Consider the following 20,862-nt stretch of genomic DNA (forward strand, 5'->3'; position numbering starts at 1 on the left):
CTGGCTATAGAGCAGCGATACCCAATGATCTAATATTTAATCAAAAAGATCGGGAATTCTAGTTTCTGTACTGTTTTTGTGGCGAGTATACAAGTCGTTATTCATTTAGTCTTTAGTGTAAAATCAACCAATCCTATCATGTCAACAGAACTATACAAACAATCCTATTCAAAATACTGATTTATTCGTGCGATTAAACAATCGAAAACTTGAAAGCTACAATACATAACACAAAATCATGAATGCTTCAAAAAAATAAAATTTCACCAACTACTGAAGATTTAAAAGTGCAAAGGACAGAAACTTACAAAAATATATAAAATGAAACAGGTAAAATTACAGTTGTACACACAAAAACAAACAAAAAGCCGGAGCAATCAGATTGCATTTAGAAAAGTCCAATTGATTCAAGAAAGTCAGAGCTAAGGAAGAGGCTTAGAATTTCTGAGTACAGAGTGGAATGTGGAAGTAGAAGTCAAAACGACAAAATATTTCGAGCTTATGAAAAGCCTGGAGTTGAATGTCACATAAACTTCAATTTTAATAATACCTGAAAAAAAGACAAAGTCAAAAAAAGATCAAATAGAAAAGCAAATGCATTTCATCGTCAAAAGTGCAAATTATCAACGATATAAGATCTTAAGCAGTCAGGATTGACCCAACAGTTGGGATTGGGTTAGGAAACCCATCTTGACTGAGTAAGCAAAAGTGAATTGAGCTGTGCAATATTTAAAAGACAAAATCCTTCATTTTTAAACAACAAAATAACTATTTTTTGGCAAGGAAATTATTGCAGGATATAAGAAATAAACAAAAACTAAGTTGTTAAAAATAGCTTGAACATATAAATAAGCCATATGTATAAAGGTCAGAATTTTTGACTTCCCCAGTTAAAAAAAAATTTTTCTTCATAATTGTGCTTGTTCTTTGTGTCTCTGAATTCTGTGACAGTAATTTCTTACAAAAGATACTCATATCGCAGTAACATAGGAACCAACAGCATGGACTACAGATCTTGCCATAGCAGAAATAGGATATTCCTGAGGAAATTTCGCAGAAACGGATGAAGGATTGATGTAATACCTGTTTTGTAAAAAAAGGATTAGACTTATTTCAAAATAATGTAGCATATACACGTTCATATTTTAGTTTTATTACTGTCTTTAGATCAATTGAAACTAGATTTTTTCGCAATCCGGGTAAAAACACCTCATTATGATTGGAATGCATAGCTTTTATAAATAATTTTCATAGATTGAGTTACAATTATCGTTCAAACCGTATATCTTATTGAAAATTTTCAGGTTCTAGTATTTTTAACTGTGATTCGAATCCATAGCCGACCAATTTCAAAATGACTGGGGCTATATCGAGGTCAAAATCAAATTGAATGCCTCCAAATGGCAGCTAAATAAACATCTCAAATTTCTAAACACTGAAATAGGGATTTGACAAATTACTGCAGAGATGCTCACTACATCAACGCAGTGCATAATTAGGTAAACTATATGACGAATCGCAAAGATTACTTTGGGAGAAAACAGATAGATACTAGAAGCTTGAGCAGAGCAAGTTGCAAAACACCTCATTAAAATCAATAATATAGTCTACAGGTTCTGGACAGTGGTTTTCAACTGGGGTTGCAAGGCATGGCAGGGTTCTCCCAATACAAACCAGGGTTCCGCAAGCTTCCATTCAAATCCAATACCCTCTAGATATATGTACATTGTTCAAAGATCATTTCGTTTTGCCAGTATAATGTTTGCTTTTATATATATATATATCTATAGTTTATACAATTGAGACAATGAAAAACAATTAAACAGGGGGTTCTGTGAGCCTCTGGAAAGTTTCATTGGAAAGATTGAATGAAAACCAGTGTCCTAGAACTATTGCCCCAATGTATTCTGTTTGTATATACCAAAGTACACTGCTCATGCTGAACGCAACTCACTTGAATTCTTCTCGGAAACTTGATCTGACATGTTGCGCTGCAGTTGGGGATCTGACTATTATTCGATGAAATACAGTGAATAAATGGAAAGCTTTGACAGCGTTTTCGGGAGAAAAAACTTCAGTGCCAAGAAATTGATGCCTTTTCTTGTATTTAGTCGATTTCATTTCTTTAGAATCCCATAGTTTGATACAAGAATGTATCAGTCTATCCAGGAAACCATGCTGAAAGATTTGCAAATAATAGTGCAATGATAGATAGATAACTGTGGGTAGATATAAATTTCAACTTTGCAAAACACAAAATTTCAAGCCCAAAATGATTTTCACCATTGTGACAAACCTTTTTTGTTTTATTTAAAATTTGATTCCAGAATATTTGAAATCCCATCCCCTAGATTGAAAAAAATTCGACTGATATCAGAAAAGTTAACAAAGAAGAGCTCAAAAAAACTCAATTGCAATTAATTGAAAGTATCCATTCACAAATTCAATACTAATGTAAGATTTGAAATGCCATCTTAGCAGTTTAGAGATTCCAGGTTTGATCCCCCATTCGTCTAATTTTTGACACAATGTAATATAAATTTTCTGTCCTTGTATTGACAATAACTTGCAACCTCATATGCTTGCTCCAGTTGCTCGTCTATTTGGTAGTTAAAGGTAAATACCTATGACATGAGAATATACAGTAATAACTTACCAAGCGCTCACTTTCATTTATGGTTGCAAACAATACTGTTCTACCAAAAACTGTGGATTTTCCTGTGACAATCCAGGATACCTGAATGAAGTTATCTACTATTAGTTAAAATTGAGGCTGAGGGCTAGGGGTCTTGGCAATATTACATTACATCTTGACTGTTGTGAAGTCAAGTCAAGTTTATTTTTTCTAATCAGTAATAAACAATCACATACAATATTAAAAATAAAATGACTGTGGAAGGGATGCCATGCAAACCAAAGTTATCTATTGGGAAATTTATTTCTGAAACTACCGTTATTGTTGGTGAGAAACGATGGCTTTGTAAAATTATGTGACTATAATATTTTAATAGGGATTAGAGATCGATAATTATATTAGATCCATCAGAGCATACAATACAACAGTAATAACTGTGGGTCCGCTCTAATTATCATTTCTGGTGCACGAATATAATTTTTGGATCGAATAGAAAAAGCCAAACCAAAAGTTTTTCCCAAAACTTGTACTTTCCAGAGATTGCCTTCCAGCGACCCATTTCCCAGACAAATATGACTTTGAAGTTTTGTGTCAACCACCATCTACTGACATTTTTGTGGCATAGGATAAACTTATTTAAAGCTTTTAGCTCTGTTGGGTATTCTATTTTACCTTTGTGGTAAAAGAATTCCAATTTGGCTTGGGAACTTGTATTAAGAAATCCAAAACATACCTGTTGAGATGCAATGATTATTTCATATAAAACTTCACATGAAGCAACAGTGGATTCAGCAACCATGGATTTGATATCATCATTGCATAGCCATGAGTCACATAATAATTTTGGCATGCATAGCAAAGATTCTATTATATCTTTAAACTGTGGAAGACTGAAAAACAAAAGTAAAATAACTCTTATATATATATATATATACCAATATAATATTAAGTATGCAGAATTGAACTACCGGGTCGTACAATTGCAATCAATGATATGCTTTAAGCTCATCGTTGCAAATTAAAGATTTCAGGTTTATACCTCATAATAATCTGACCAGGGATGTGATAAATTGATCTATTCCTAAACCAAAACCAATAATAAAACTCCACAGTTTCTGTAGCTGAATATCTTGATCAGGGTTGTGAGAGCCATTTAGTGTGAACCTTAGATTTTCTCCCATCAAGAATAGAATCCGAATAAAAAAAATCATCATTAACTGTTCATAAATGTTACTTGATGAAGAAAACATACATAATCCTTCTCAGCGGATAACTATCGAAATGCTCCCAAATGTAAATGTATTCAATATACATACCTCAAGTTTTGAAGAACTCTATAACATCGAGGTATTGCTTCGGACTCTCTAATCATAATTGCCACAGTATGAAGAACAATGATTGCTAATCTGAAATAAGAATTAAAACAATGACTACCATTCTAAAATGAAAATTAAAACTAACATCTTGATCAGGAATATTTAAAACTCAAAAATATTTATGATGATTACTGTAATCCGGGATGGGGAGCTGGTTTAAAATCATAATAACGCAGACTCTAGCTCTGACATGGGCAAACTACGACCCGTGGGCCAATTCCGGCCCATTTGGTAATTCAATCTGGCTATCACTAAACCAAATTTCAATGTTTTAGCTAAAAAATAGCTCAAAAAATTTGTTTATTTTGGCACAAGGCTTATTGTTTTCCACTTCTGCTTTTGTAACACTGTAGGCCTAAATAAAATGTAACTTTTTACGTCACACTTACAGTTACATGGCCCACTAGTCTAGGTGGGCCACATTTTTGAACCCTGGTCCGAAAACCTCGCCCACCCCTGCTCTAGCTCGAAAGTAACGATATATATTAAAAGTAAGTTGGGCTCCAGTTCCGGCTCCAAGCCAATGATGTTTTTAGAAAGATCACTACCATGAATCATCAGTCCAAATGCAATTTTGGGTAGTGGAACTTAAAACCACCATTCAAGGGTTCCGAATTTCAAAATTGAACTTGAAACTCATTAATTAATAAGAGAATATATATTAAAAAGCTGATAATCTGGAAAAGATAGATTTTATTACATATTTAAGAATATTTTTTGAAATGTATTCAGAATAATAAATAAGTCATCATCCTCCGTATAAAATGGTCAAAATAAACTGTAAATATTATTTAGTAATATAATCATACTTACTCTATTTCATCAGCTCTTTCATCAATATTAACAGAAACACTTTGCTTGATATATCGGCTGATTAAATCAATGCTTTTTTTAAACAAAATATCATCTTTCCAGAACAAATGTTTTATTAAAATATCTTGTGTTACAGCTGTCTTCAATTCTTTATATAACCTGCAATATTTAGAGAATAAAAAATCTTGTGAAATGTTAGCACATGCACCAAGTCTCAATATAAACTGTATTAGAGCGTGGTTTCCCAACTATGTGCCGTCCCGGTCTCAAAAGTGTGTTGCAACTTTTTATGAAATTCCTGAGATTATAACACAATATTCAACATGAACAATATCACATAAAATCAGTAAAGGGTGTAGTTTGGAACAACACATTTAAAGTTTTATCTTGAGACTGATACATGAGGGGATACTAATTTTGAAAGGATTGCAATTTTCCAGATTCCTTTGTTTTTCAGAACCTTCAGAGTTCTGATCTCTTTATACTACTTATATAACCACTGACAAGTTACTGTTTTCTCCACCATCTAAGTTATTGGTAACTTAGATTTTGAACATATCATCTATTCTTATACCAGGCTCCAACTGATGATAAGATCAGGGTTCATTATAGATATTAATAGACATCTTATAGAGTTCCCTCAGTAGCCTACATTCTGTTTCTGGGTGTGTATTCGCTTCCAATCCAAGATATATAAAATACTTTATTATATGAGAGACCACCAACAATTGTTGTCAATTTTTGTTTACCCATAAAGCATTTCAATATTTTGTGCCATCTGTAATTCTTGTTTCAAGTCAGCAAATAAACTTTTTGTACTTTCATCCATTGAAGCTGATTTATCTGAAGTTGCACGATCAAGTTCATCATATTGAAGAGTAGAATTCTAATGCAAAAATTTAAAGCAATTGTCATAATGTACCAGTTAGAAACTTCAACATTGCATTCTATTGCTAAATACAGTATAATTGAATGGGTAAATAAATGCCTTTTGTTTTATCAAGAGACTATCTTGTGTAGTTGATGTAAATCCACACAAAATAACTGTTACCTAAAATTTAACAAAAGGGTGGAAGTCATAATGACCAATGAAAAGTTGAGCCAAATATCATAATCAAAATTTCAAAGCTTTCCACCTATACCCAGGCTGATATTTGATATGATAGAAAAAAGAACCCTTTCAAAAAATCTTTTTGCAGTTGCATGGTTAACATTTAAAAACAGTAAGCTGATTTTTCACAGCTATTTTACTGGAATAAAATAAAATAAATATCAAGGCGTTCTTTTAATACCACTTCTTTGATTACACAATCAATCTATATTAGGCACAAAGAATAAGTATAAATATACAGTGAGTAAAAGCATAGCACGAAGCCCTGGATCTAACATAAAGCTACTAGCTTTAAATTCACACTACCGCAATACTCAATAACAAAAACCAAAGTAATATCGTCAAATGGAACACATAAAAGTGATGTAAACAATTTACCGTAGTCCGTAGTTCAATATAAATTATTTGCATTTGGAAACGTTTTCAAAATTGATCTAATAAATATTAATATGTTTCTACAAAATTTGACTTTTTCCCAGTGAATCACATTTGTTTGGTAAAACTTGTCAGATATCATTATTTTTGCTCTATAGCAGATCGTGTTAAAAGAAGCAAATAATAATTTGGATAGGATATCTCCAAGCTTGTTTAATGACCAGAATAACTGAGGACCTGACAAAAAGCAAATGCATTAGTAAAGATGACAATACTCCATTCTGTAATGTATGCATGATAAATCTTTCATATTGTGTTAAAATAAAAAGATGAACATCAGATAGGCCTAGTGCATTTTCGAAGCCATGCATATAAAGCAATGTAGGTATTTTAAATGAAGTTAGATGAATGACAGAACAATCACTAATGAAATGTTATAAATGTCTTTGCTATTTAATAATGATCAGTATGAAGTTACGATATGACACATGAAAAGATAAAAAATAACTGATATTGCTAGCCATATAATGTAACAAAAAAATGTATTGATTTGAGGCAATTCAATATATCCATATTGATGGGAATTGGCTGAAATATAAAACCCATTCGGCCTTTTATTTTATCCATAGCCGACCATAGCCCACAGTTAATAAAATGTGATCAAAATTTGAAGTGATCACTATCTTTTAAATTAAATTATTTATTCAAGATTTATTGAAATATTGAGTGTTTTTCTTAGCACAAGAATAATTAATGAAGGATGGATCTCCATATTCCAAAAGTTATATTTTCTTGATGCAATGTTTAATGCAAACATATGGGTATTCTATATTATCCCATTGAATAAAACTCACCGACTTTAGTTAGTTTCAATAGCAAAGCAAAGCACACCAAACTAATTCTATAATAAAAATAATAATGCAATGAAATGACTGCTAATCTACTTATGAGTGGCACACATGCAAAACAAGACCAGTTTCTATGCACAACATTCTAACCAAGGTAGATTGAACTTGTTCTTGTCTTTGAGAAGAGCTGTGGTACTGAAATTAAAACCATTATGAATCACACATATGTAGATATCGTATATCCTCGTATATTAGCAGAGTTCAAAACTAAAAATAAAGTTTGCAACCTAATGGGTCCGCGTATGCGTGCATAACTCCGATCGCGCAAAAAATTCAGTTTACACGCTCATAGCTCTGATTGCACTAAAAATTCCTCTTATATGTGCATAACATGTGCATTTGCAGGGTCGGCATATATGTGAATTTTAATAAATTCACTGTTTTGGACCATGTTTGATTTATATGAGAGGATATACGTAATCAAAAAATTTCTTTCCACCCTTGCATCAAACAAGGTTTATATAAAGCTGTCACTTGTCAAGATAACAATAATTTTGGATAATAATAAAGGCATGCCAAAAAAAGAAATTGGCATGTCTTTATAAAGTGTTGACCAAGTAACTGCTCATTGCCCATCTGTAGAAAAACACTTACAAATCTAAAAATTATGTCTAGTTCCTGCTTATAGTCTTTATGCTTAATTAAATAAATATAAAAAGTGAAAAGTTATAAAATATTACAGTCTGCGTGAAAAAAAGCCTATCACAGTATCACATAACGTAATATAGATGACAAAAAAATTCATTTGTTTATTATACGAATTACAAAAATATTATCTTTTGAATCACCGAATTTTCAATTTTAGATACATCACTGTAAATACAAATAACAGAAAAAGGAATTTAATTTGTTGCAGTGAAAATTCAGCACACATAAAAAATATGAATATTGGTAAAATAAGCTTATAGAGATGTTATTTTAACTGAAAAAAAACCTATTTTATCAAAAGTATTTCAAAATTTTTCTAGACTAAAAATGCAATAGAATAAAATTGTAGTAAGATAGGGGAAAAGACATTCGAGTTTCAATAGTGAGGTCCTCAACCTTATCATATACAATTACATTCAGTTGAATTGCAACTAGTAAGGATATACCACTGAACAAATTGATTTATGAATATTGATAACAACCAGTTACATAACTGGTATTTGTATGTTAATATTAATAATTCATAAACATACGTAATGAATATTTGATAAACCCTTATTTTCCTCGCAATTTTTTTTTTGTAAACTTAGACATTAGGGCACCTTTAACGGCACTCCCGTAGTGTGTGTGTACCAGGTTAGGGTCAGGCCATAATTTTATTTCGATATTCTTTATTTTAGTTCTATTATGTGTTCGGGGACCATCTGTGTAAGCCAAGTGAATATACCCCCTTCGTATGGGTTTCACTCCTTTTACACAACTTGATGTAAAATAGGCGAAAAAAATTAGTTTCCTTCATATTGGTACACACTTCTGGAGCGCCCTTCATAAGTATAGAAAAATTTTCAAAATATGGTACAGTTACAAAATGTACTAATATTATTAGTAACAATCTCAATAAAATTGATTTAAGCAGAGATGTCCAGAGGTAATAAATTATGTTAGAAAAGAGTCCTACCACAATGTAATTTCTCCACACAGATTGAAGCATACGAAAATATATTGTGTTTTCACTTAGTATATAGATATGCAGTTCTTCAAGATTTTGAGAGGAAGACATCACAGCGTTTGGCAACATAACTTGAACATAATAAGGATCTTTACTCTCCCATCTACTTGAACCTGACAACCGCTTAGTTCTTGAAGATTTGGCTTTAGAATTAATAAAACATATTGTTAAAGTGAGACGAAACATAATTAGAACAAATCCATGCAAAGGTATTCAAAGAACAATACATAGAAAATGATTGTATTAATAAGAACATTTGGTACTCCTGTAGTGTGTGTACCAGGTTGGGGTAAGGCCATTATTCTATTCTGATTTTCTTTATTTTAGTTCAACTACGAGTTCAGGGACTGCCTGTGTTATCCAAGTGAATATATCCCCTGCCCATAGGCTCCAGCCCCTTTACACTACTTGATGTAGAGTAGGCAAACAAAATTAGATACCTATATATTGGTACACACACTACTGGAGCGCCCAAATCTCTGCATAGGTATTCAAAAAGCAATGTCTAGCAAATGATTATATTAATAACATAATAAGATCATTTTGTATTCATCGTGATCTACCATCGTGTATATAGCCAGACTGAGTGATGGAATTCAAAATTTTAGGTAACATAACAGGTTCTCTATGTATCGAACTCACTGACGACAGGTTCCCTCATTTCAATAAACCATGCCTAACTCATAGCCTTATAATCATTCAAGAAAGTAACATAGGATTATGTGATAAAAAAAACTTAACCATGGAAAACCACCAAAAACTTGCAAAAACAGTGAAACACCAACGACAAATTTATTAATATATGTCACTACCTATGCCATAGGTTACCTATTTACTGGGGTTGTCTAACATTTTAAAAAAGCAGGTACGAGTTCGATGATTATCACGACATTTCAAGAACATTCAAATGAACTCCATTACTGTACGTGGCCATGATGCAATAACTAGGGTATTTTTAGTTATAACAAGTAATGTTTTATGTTCATTTACATTAAAATATTGTATTCTACAATATAATGCCATTATTGCAAAGACTCTATTTAATTCCTATAAGTTTTTTATTTTGGTATAATGAGATGCCCAATCTCAGAATATAATATAATAATTACCATTTTTCTTGTTTTTCTGTGTTGGAACTTCATTCATGTTGTCATCAAAATCACTCAATGCTCTAAATAAAAAAAAATAAAGGCTGTGAAGTTCAGAATTCAGTGTTTCTCAGATTTCCAGTTTTTAAGGTTGAGACTATTCTATTAAGGATGTGAAACTGTTTATGAAGCTACAAAACAAATAGAACTGCAACATGAATCAACAATTAAAAAATTTAAAAATGGAGGAGTGTTTCAAATTAATAGTAAATATCACAAGAAAATGATTTTATTACATATACATTTTATTAGATAAACATATACCATTACTTTCTTAAATTTAATTATTTAAATAATGCATTATAACTTACTGTGGTTCTGATGAAACAGAGTGACTATCAGCTACAGAACCAACATTGAGATAGGAACATAAGAGTGGAGTCGGATTTTCCGTTGAAGATGAAGAACCTATACATATAGCAATAACCTCAATTAATAGAATGACATCATGAAGTTAATTCAACATAAACCAGTCATGCATACTTACCAGCATTTCCAGAAGATTCTGGCATCAAATGTGAATTATCAAATGTATCATTGCTGTTATTACCATCCTGACTTATGTGTTTGACAACAACATGTTCAACTCGATCCCGTAGGTCTGCTTGTAAGAAATTCGCATTTTTATTGACCTGGTAATAGTAAGCTGTGAAAGTGAGTCTGACAATAAATTTGAATAGCAGTTTTCCTTCAGAAATTTATATGTTTCAACTCACCATTTCTGCAAGGACCCCTAACAATGCCTTAAAATCAATAACAAAAAGAAACTATTTTTTGTGCTAGCAACTACTAGAAAGGCTATCTTAAATAAAGGTGCGGCCCGAGGCCTCACCCAGTTACTTGTATCTGACCCTCCTGTAATGAAGGTTGCACACCCCCGGCCTAAAACATTTGACTCCGCCTACTAAGAATTTGAAAGTGCAAATCTAACACAAGACTCCATTTGAACAAGAAATCTGCCAACTTGACAGCCTAGCATAAAACTTGACCTATCTTACCACAAAAATATCCACTACATCCTTCAATTCAACAGAGTATAGAAGACTTTTTGGTGGATTTTCTGTGATATAAATTCTATTTCTTGTAATGAACGTGAATCTGAATGCATGTTTTTCTTTGCTTGATGTAACAACACAAGGTTCATAAGTTTTCACTTCTTTGTATTCCTGAGAAAAACAATTTTGTAATACACCAACAGATAGCAGAAGATATAAAAGTAAAAAATCAAGCAAAATAGGCAAAAACTACAAAACAAGATTGACTTTCAAGCACCACACCAAGTGGCAAAACCCAGGGGTGGGCAATTACTTTTCTGAGTGGGCCAGTTACAGATAATAGACTTGGTTACCGGGCAGGAGGCTCAGAACTCAATATGAAAAACTATAAATAATAAACAGTCTATTTATGACAGCTAGGCTAACATTTATATAATATTAAGCACAATGTAACAAGTGGGGTCACTATGAAGTTATTTTCAACATAAATTTATGTCCATAAAAACTATAGTCATAATTTCATCAGACACAAGTGGGCCGGATCTGGCCCGGGGGCCGTAACTTGCCTACCCCTGGACTAAACAAAACAATGCATTCGAAAATATCAACTACAATTTCAATACAATGTATTTTTGAAAAAAAGTTTGCTCAAAACAAGGCCCAGACACTTCAATCGAAAGTAAAAAAGGAAGAATGCTGACCACTGCACAGTTGCAAGGGACAATTAATGCACTGTGAGCTCAACATATTATTACATATACAAAAAATAATATAAAATAGAAACTTAATTTCTCATAATTATTTATCCTTATCTAAATCCGATAATATATAAATAAGGTTTAAGTATTACCTTGTTGCTCAATATTCTTTTCAAAAAACTGTCAAATTTAGCGTATTTGACTGACATCACCGTCAATGTTATTCCGAAAACATTCTAACAGACACCTGCTAAATATTCTCAACTGACTTCCATAAATAGGGGTGCGTAATAAGCAGGTAACTTCAAGTAACAAGAAGACAGTTTACATATTGCTTGTAACTAGAAGGCCTAACCCTAGACAACCAAAAAAAGTATTTACACATATAAAAAAAGCAGTTACTTTGATAGAATTTTAAAACATTTGAAAATACCAAAAATACCATAGCTGCAATAAAATAAAGATATTATACCTGTAAACCGACTGAAATTTTTTGAATACAAATATTCCTCATTTGATTCCAGAATCAATAAGAATTGAGTACAGAAATCAATATATGATATACCAATGCAATAAATCCATTTGTACATATTAAATCAGAAGCGCTTATATATCCATGATCAATATTTGTTAAATTATAAATGTATTGGGTTTGTACCTTAATGTCATAAATATTAAATGACATATCTAGGTGTGGTTGGATTAAGGCTTAATCATTAAGCAGTGACGTCAGAAAATATAATAAAAAAATACATTAAAATTGAAAAATATAGAGATTTTGTGTAAAACTTGACTAGTTAACAACTCTTTCTCAATTCCAAATGAATCACTGGGAGAGTGGGAGTTACTGTTATATTCATAAAAATTTGCCCATGATGACCTGATTTTAATGAAACGAAAGATTACCTTTTGCGTCCAACCGATTATTTTTATTCAGTTTGCTTAAAACCAGGCCCTGGCCTTCCAACCAGAACTGAAAAATTGGTACTGATATACCACAAACTCGCTAACAGCTGTGCATAAGTTTATCTACCGGTATCTATAAGTTGGCGACTGACGATAATTACACAAATTTTGTCACCAGGTAGGGAGTTTCAACACAATCAACTAGGACAGACAAGAGTAGAAATGGCTGAATCTAAAATTGGCTGTGCATTTTCTAAAATCACAGAACATATTGTTCTGCAAAATATGGTGATACTGTTATATTATATAGTTTCATATACCACTACGAAGCATATACAGCAGCGGTGAAAGCAATTTCCACTGAATATCATATATATTTAAAAAGGTGGCAGTGTTCTTGGGATAGCAACCTCTTTGCTACCTTTTCAAATCTGTGAGGGCATGATAAAAATATACATCCAAAGCTCAATTTGATCATAAAATACTTGAATAGTTTTGTACAGTAATGTTTTTATATACTAGTATTCACTCAATGTAAGGTGGGAGAGACGCACAAATTAAGTGAACAAAAATTCCCCATGAGGGGTAAACTGACTTATGCAAGAAATAACAGACATACAAAAATTGTTAATAAAACCAATTTATATTCAGGGAAAAAAACTTAGATATTGTCATTAAGAAATGGAATTCTGTGAAATTGTGAATCTGTTAAAGGTTGTTAGTTTGTTGGTGCAATATTGTGAAGTTAGAATTCAAAGGTATTTTCATTGAAAAAAATTTATGTTGATAAAAATTCATATGAAGGTGGTATAATTTACAACTTTTGGACAGAAATAAAGAACTACATGTAAACAATCATTTTCCATATTGAATGAATTTTAAAAACAATGGATGTTTCCACAAGCATCGGATGGTGATGCAACAATCAAAATTTTAGCATCAGCAACATTAGTTCATTTCCATGGTTTTGCTAGTGATTTGTCAGTTAATAGTATTGTTTATGAAATTGAGATATAAATTAAATTTTTCATGGGTTGTTTTGTTTTCCACTGAGTTAAGTTATGGGGGAATGATGGGGGAACTTTAACTACAAAATAGCCTGAACCTGATACAATTTCAAATTTGGTTATACTTCAACCAGATTTGTTTTATTTTGAATCAGTGTTTATCTATTTCATTTAATACACTTTTATATGCCTCTTTATATACGAGACTTAATGATATGAACACTCTGTATTCGAGAATAGCCATCTACTGGACACCAATTATGTTGAGTTATATTTCCTCATTCCAATCGCAATTTTCCTCTTTAGTTAACAATGATATGGATTATAAGTAATCCAATGTGCTTTTTCATCCTTGCTTCTCTTGGCAGAAGAATGTGAAGTGAATATAGATTTGAATGTATCTGATTTATATATTTTAGCTTCCTCAATTCTACGTTTTGCCCCATTTACAGCACTTCCCACTTCAAGTTTTTTGACGTGATTGGATTTTGTGCCAATCTTGCCATTCTGCTTCTTAGTTGTAGAGATACCAGATGTAGAAGGCTTGTCTTCATCGACCTGAAAAATTATAATGGAAATCTACTGGTATTGAGCACAGATACAATTGTTATGATAGCTTGAAGTTATACGAAATCACTGTTAAACGTAAAAAAAATTTTGAAGCAGGAACTTACCATGTTTCCCCGAAAATAAGACTGTGTCTTATTTCAATTTTCTTCCAAAAAATAACAATAAGGCTTGGCTTACTTTCTGGGGATGTCTTATATTTTCATTTATTAAAAAGAAAATTACAAAGTAGAGAATTACGAGATTTTCAAATCTACAAAATATGAAAAGCAATATCTATTTACAGTACTTATAAATATCACATTATTTTATTCAAAATAGTTGTACAACGTAGATTATCAATCATTTAAAACATGTAGGAGAAATTTCTTGCTATTGACTAGATCGAGAAAAAATTCTGCATTATTGACTAGGTCTTATTTTAGGGGAGGGCTTACCGGTATATAAAAATCATTATTGAAATTCAGGCTAGGTATTATTTTCAGGGAAACACAGTATATAGAGTATATAAATGAAAATTAGTGGAACAATAAAAGAAGCATTAGGCTTTTCAGGGAACAAAGGGCAAAATGTTGCGACGAAAAGCGCCTGAAATCTTATTTTGCCAATGAAACTAGAGATAAATTTTGCAAGCCTGAAGCTAGATTTCAACCAATCATATTAATAAATCATTAACTCATTTGAATTTGGTGAAATAGCTTAACAATAGTTTGACTGCAATTTGAAAAAAAAAAACTTTTCTTGATTTTTGACTTGAGATAGAGCTCTACAGCATAAAGTAAATGTAAAATTTTAGCCATACCTACAATTTTTACGATTTTTAAAGTGAGAATATAAAATTCAAAATTGATACTATTGGAAAAAAATCATTTAAAAATGACAAACCCTGATATAAATTCTGCCAATTCTGAAAGCGAAACTTGACTTACCTTTTCAGAATGACCATTAGACAAATGTCCATTTGTTTCTCCGTTTTTGGCTTTGTCCCTTTTCTTCTTTCTATCAGATTTCGAAGCACTTTTCCTAGCTTCTAATTTTTGTCTCAATAAATCTTCCTCATCCTTTCAAAATGAAACGAAAAAGGTTAGTTTTCAAAAAAAAGATCCAGTAATTATAGGTTCAATCCCTGTTACCAGCACCGAATCAAATAGTAAAGTAATATAGAACTGTTTTTGTGAAAATTGTATTTTCTTACTATCAGGCTGGTAAGTTAACTATGAGTGGGGGTTATGCAATACTAACTCCTTATCCTTCCTCAATGCATTTGCGCTGGTGGATCTGTATGTGTACAATGCAAGGCGAAACGTTACAGAAATACATTTCTGTTAGTATGCAGCAGGACTCTTGAACTTCATAGTGTATTTGCGATAGTTTTAACTTGTACCTTGCTTCCATTAAGAATAATAACATCGTCGTAAGCTGAATATTTCTTTGAACAAGTTAAACAAATTTCATCTCGAACTTCTTTTAATGCTCTATTGCTGAATACACATCCACATGTTCGTAGGTAACAGAATCTGGAAAAAGTAGAAAAAGTGTAATAATAGTGTTTTACGGGTTCAGAAATAGAAACATACTTTTTAAATTAAATAGGTGTTTTGAAATATCAACCTCAAAATTGCTTAATATTCTCATTACTTAAAAAAGTTCCCCGCAGAAAAAAAAACTAAAATATATTTTTCATCTTTAAATCAGGCAAAAATCGTGATTTCATCCACCAAAAAACTATTTCATCCAAAGAAGTATTTCCGACTATCCAAATTTTCAATAAATATCCTTTTTTAAATATCTAGTTTGCATTACTGTAAAATACATTTTTCAAGCATATTCTTTTAGAACTGAAATTAAATTAAGATAGATTTAGGAGAGTTTTTTATAATTGATTCAACTTTTGATCTCAACAAGGCATTTATAAAAGAATTAAAAGACACTTGGGATGGTGATTTTATTCTTATCCTGCAGGAAAGGGGAGATGCATAAGGACAACTCAACTAAACATGATTAACCATGACCGATTACCAGCCTGTGTCAGATATATGAGAATAATAGTTTATTTGTTCCAAATACATGAATTTGGTGGTAGAGAAAACGTAATAAGTAATTTTTCATTAACACTTACTTGTATCTGCCATTCATTTCAATTCCAGCAACTGAACAAATATATTTAGCATTTTGGTCATCAATGTAAGCATCTCCTTTCTCTGCATGATCAGTTTTATTTTTCCATGATGGATTTGCATGAAGGTTGAGAGTATGGATGTCCTTCAAGCCTGATATATAAGATTATGTTTGAATTTCTATTTTTTTACAAGAAAACAGGAACAGGAAAAATATTGAAAAAAGGCAAATGGTGATTGTGATCAACTCAACTATATGAGAAAAAGCCAATTTATATAATAATATGATATAATTTTAATTCCAGTGACATTTTCCCTTTCTTTACTAATTTCTGATATTGGTGGAAATCCAATAAATTATTGCTCTGAATATAGTCAGAAATGGTATTTTTAAACATAGAATATGGAATTTTAAATCGGGTTATGCTAGCGGAGGAATTATTGTATATTCAAATAAATTAAAATTATTGATGCATTGAACAAAGACGGCCTTGATTAAATAATTTAATATTGAGAATACATGAAAATTAAATTTTCAAATGAGGAATACCAAATGTATGCTGAAGTGGGTGATGATCAACACAGAAATTCGGAAAATTCATAAAAATTGAAAATGCTGATAAATATTGTATTGATAAATTTTCAACTTATTACAGTGTCAGAATCAGAAGCCACTATACCTTGAATGTGTACAATATTCCAAGAAACAACTACAAAGCAGTAGAAGTCAAAGAATTTAATTAATAATGGGAACTAATTTTTGGCTCTTCTGTTATTACAGTAGTAGGGTTACGGTTTCGGTAAATAAAGAGATAAATTAAGGATAGTTCGGGTTATTAAGTCAGTATTACTGAATTAGCAAGAGAATTGATTTCTCTTTAGGAAATGTTTTTGAAATCGACTTGAAAATGTTTTGAATGAAGCAAACCTTTTATATGATTCATTTTTTCAACTTTTTCAGATCCTTTATCGAGTAAATATTCTATCACAGCATCCTTGTTATAGAGCCTGTAATTTGATAAGGATAGTTTGAAGATAACTATTACTGAGGTAATTATAAAAAACAAATATCAATCTTTCTGAGTAATGGACCAAAGATACTACAGATATCTATAAATTATTTCTTCATACCATTCTGAATTGGCCACTTTATATAAAACATAGAGTAGACTAAAGTAGATCGAACAAAAGTTATCAATGAGTCTATGATTCAAAATACAGTACAGCACACTGCTATGAAAGATAACAGGATACCAATTCTAGGCTTTTTAAACATAAAAACACCACTACCACAACCCAACACTGTAAACAATAGAATAACACGCCAACAGTAAAGTATGTAGTACGACTGAACTAGGGTAATCAAGAGTACATTGTTTATCTAATAATTACACCGTAAAGAAATACTAACACCACACACGATTTCCAAATTTCAAGAATGTCCCGTCATTGGTTCAATAAAACAAACACTCCATGTGTCTCACAAACGAGGGTCGTATGACATAACTTCTAAAACCATGATTAAAAACCTGTCTGGGTATGGTATTGCGTAAAAGTGACTCAATCATTTGAGCCTGTATCACGGCAGATGCGTCATATCGCGTCACTTTTCCTTGATAATAATTTAAATTAATCACATCGGCAAAATAGGATTTTCTGAAACGAGACAATGTCTCTCGATATGAATAGTGTGCCAAAAATAGGTAAAAACAATTGACCGTGGATAACAATTTTAGAAACATTATAAATAGTGAGGCATTACTGGTACTGCCTGTAATAAAAATGAAGCGAATATATTAAAATCTGAGCAATTTTTTAATTTTGATTTGATCTCCAGTTTATAGGTTTACTGGTTTTGTACATTCAGAAATAAAAATTTTATTAAAATTTTAATAAGTCTGTACCGGTAATTTTTATAAGTCTGTATCAATATCGCTGTAATATACAGTACATTTCTTGTTTATTCTATTTATTTTGCTTGTTTAATCAGATATTAAAATATCGAGCAGCCTAATTCAGCACCGCGATTCAAGAAGTCTCTACAGCCATGAATCACAGAATTCAGAAAAACTGGAAAGTAAATCTGAAAATCAGTGATTTCAGAATTTATTAAACCATAGACTGAAATAATAATAATAGAGAACATACCTTCCAAGCTCACAAGCAACTATTGGTTCTCTCAATATCTCGTTAGACAAGGCACAGTGTTTCCATTTTGCAACAAGATCTGCATTCTTGTCTTTTTGTTCAGCTTTCTTTTTTGTTCTGACGAGTTCATGTCTTTTTGGTATGGTGCCACCGTCACATCCCATTATGCCGCAAATAGGATTGGTTTGCCAAAAAGTCCGAGACAAACTGATTAGACTATGAGGTATTGAATTATAAACCGCTAGCCTACCTCTACCTTATCCACAAAACTGCAAAAAGCACACACAGCCTTACCAAAATTCGATATTTACAGATTTACGTTACCTGGTATCAAAAGGCCAGCATCAGCTTTTGTTTGTTATTATACAGTATTTCGACTACCTGATCTTTATCACCGCCTAGTGGGATCATATCACCACTTGATGGCCAGTCCGGGTCAAAACGTAACAATAATAAATATATACTACCACGGTTAAAGTGATTGCCCACGGACGCTCAGATGTGGCTAAAATTATAGGATTAGCATAGGATTTACATATTTATCCTGTATGAGAGGAAAGCCGATAAGAAGGCTCAATTATATGACAAACCACGACCTCTCGTCTGGTTACCAGTCCATGTCGGTTGTGGTATTAGTCAGTTATTTGTTTTTGGAAGCATGGTTTAATGGTGTTCTATATTTTGAGTGATGCGCGTAACCTTGCTTTCAGTAACACTTTTTGCTCTGACTGCCTATGGAAGGAATGCACAAACTTCATGAGCGGCGAGCACCCTAATAATATTATAAGCTTTCAAAAGTAGCAGACATAACATAAACTCTTCGCTCTATTTATCTCGGAAACTGAATGCTAAGGCCTGTACTATTCCCAAGATTACCAACTGAATAAAAAAATATGTCCATGTGCTGATATAAATTCTTTGGGTAAAGTTGTAAATGGATGATGTTTTCGCTTTTTTTGATATAATTCGTACACCTTACCACAATTTTAACATTATATGAATTTCGAATACAATATATTGGAATGGTCATGATCACAAATGAACTGATTGACTTGACATAATTTGCAATACGTTAATCATTGTTATTAGATTTCCTCTTTCCAGAGGTAAATATATCTTACGCTATTATATATAGAACCAGTCGAACTTTACACCTCTCATTGCGAACCTGAAAGAATCCATAACATGCACTGCAATTAATACTTCAGCTTTCTCTTCTTATGAAATTAGTTTGAAACGAGCACGCCAAAACCGACTGGGAAAAATAGCACGTGGTGGCCCAGTATTTTAAATTACCAAAAGTATGTTGAAGCCAATGCACCCATTGAATATATTTATAACGGTCGGTTGTAGAATAGCAAATATGCAATTTATATACATATATATAATTAGAATATAGAAAATACGCTGGTCTGCTGTGCTCTCAAAGGCATTTTAGATATATATTAGACTTAGACAGGAGAAGCAATACGACTATGTCTACTTTCATTAAACACTAGACCAGTGGTTCCCAAAGTTTTTTTTGAAAAATTCTATGACCGTCCCCTCGCACTTTTTTTAATGATCTGCGGCCTTGTGCACTAAAATCAAATAATAAAAGATCACAACAACAAAAATAAATGCGCCCTACGTATTTCCACTCTGAAAGAGGCTTTACGGGAAATGTAACTCTTACGTAGAAACCTTAAACTTGCGGCTTTGGTAGGAATATACCGCTGGACCAAGCAGATTTTGAACCTAAAATACTTAACCCACAACAGTCGTGTATAGAGGCAGGATTTGTGGTAACTACATATGCGTGTTATTTGGGTTTTAAAAAAACTCGAAGTCCTCTTAAAATCCACTGCACATTTTAATCTGTCTTCTGTTCATTATAATCGGTTCATGTATCCCTCGATTCCTCACTTTTACGCTTTAAATTGAGCAAATTGGCATTCGAGATGTCTATCTTCATTATCTTCACGGTTTAGCAACGGATAAAATTACTTATCTAGAATTGAAAAAAGTCGGTGATTGGACGACCGTTTTGATTTATAAGTTTACCGCAGACAATACTTTCCACTAAAGTTACACTTTGATTACTCATTATATATATTTGTAGATGTGCTCAACAACTGATTTATTTCAACCCATTTTTCTTAGATGTGTGATAATTATGATAGAAATACATACATTCAGTTATTATCGATTGTTTGAGCAAAACTTCATTTCATCTCGAAAATTTTCTGAGAGAAGGTAAAAATCTACTACGAAGGGTTAGTTAATTCATACTTTAGAAAGGATACCTAAGTCCATAATATGCACTATTTCTCACGGCGATGAACGAGATCCGTCAAAGATTTTAGGCTAGAGCAAAATGTTAACACGAAAACATGTTTCTGCCTAGACCCGAACCACTTTG

The 20,862-nt window shown here is 32.0% G+C and overlaps 2 protein-coding genes across 3 annotated transcripts; both read right to left on the reverse strand.

Moving 5' to 3' along the window:
* Positions 1–162: 162 nt before the first annotated feature.
* LOC120327483 (uncharacterized protein C12orf56-like) lies at positions 163–12,007 on the reverse strand. Of its 2 annotated transcripts, XM_039393784.2 has the most exons (14): positions 11,869–12,007; positions 11,022–11,189; positions 10,511–10,655; positions 10,335–10,431; positions 9,985–10,046; positions 8,825–9,018; positions 7,309–7,353; positions 5,574–5,710; positions 4,825–4,983; positions 3,952–4,041; positions 3,369–3,525; positions 2,657–2,737; positions 1,955–2,178; positions 163–1,083 (listed from the first exon to the last, which is right to left on the reverse strand). In XM_039393784.2, exons 1-14 carry the CDS (start codon positions 11,923–11,925, stop codon positions 972–974), a joined length of 1,728 nt encoding a protein of 575 aa, XP_039249718.2. In that variant the 5' UTR covers positions 11,926–12,007; the 3' UTR covers positions 163–971. The 2 variants fall into 2 exon arrangements, with proteins under 2 accessions (XP_039249718.2, XP_039249719.2); XM_039393785.2 differs by lacking the exon at positions 7,309–7,353.
* Positions 12,008–12,072: 65 nt separating this feature from the next.
* On the reverse strand, positions 12,073–18,812 carry LOC120327484 (replication termination factor 2-like). Its single transcript, XM_039393786.2, has 6 exons — positions 18,462–18,812; positions 17,242–17,321; positions 16,316–16,466; positions 15,581–15,713; positions 15,126–15,257; positions 12,073–14,187 (listed from the first exon to the last, which is right to left on the reverse strand). The coding sequence occupies exons 1-6, from the start codon at positions 18,623–18,625 to the stop codon at positions 13,936–13,938; spliced, it is 912 nt and encodes a 303-aa protein (XP_039249720.2). The 5' UTR covers positions 18,626–18,812; the 3' UTR covers positions 12,073–13,935.
* Between the last annotated feature and the right edge of the window lie 2,050 nt (positions 18,813–20,862).

This window comes from Styela clava, chromosome 7 (genome assembly GCF_964204865.1).
Source record: "Styela clava chromosome 7, kaStyClav1.hap1.2, whole genome shotgun sequence".
In the NCBI taxonomy this organism is placed as follows: Eukaryota; Metazoa; Chordata; class Ascidiacea; order Stolidobranchia; family Styelidae; genus Styela; species Styela clava.

Excerpts from the sequence above, each read along its gene's own strand:
- LOC120327483 (XM_039393784.2), bottom strand. The coding sequence starts at position 11,925 with ATGTCAGTCAAATACGCTAAATTTGACAGTTTTTTGAAAAGAATATTG. Across the intron at positions 4,984-5,573 it reads AATATTGAAATGCTTTATGG|GTTATATAAAGAATTGAAGA; the intron begins GTAAACAAAAAT and ends TAAATATTGCAG. Across the intron at positions 2,738-3,368 it reads TAATCATTGCATCTCAACAG|GTATCCTGGATTGTCACAGG; the intron begins GTATGTTTTGGA and ends AACTTCATTCAG.
- LOC120327484 (XM_039393786.2), bottom strand. The coding sequence starts at position 18,625 with ATGGGATGTGACGGTGGCACCATACCAAAAAGACATGAACTCGTCAGA. Across the intron at positions 17,322-18,461 it reads GTTGCTTGTGAGCTTGGAAG|GCTCTATAACAAGGATGCTG; the intron begins GTATGTTCTCTA and ends ATCAAATTACAG. Across the intron at positions 15,714-16,315 it reads GAAATGAATGGCAGATACAA|ATTCTGTTACCTACGAACAT; the intron begins GTAAGTGTTAAT and ends TACTTTTTCCAG.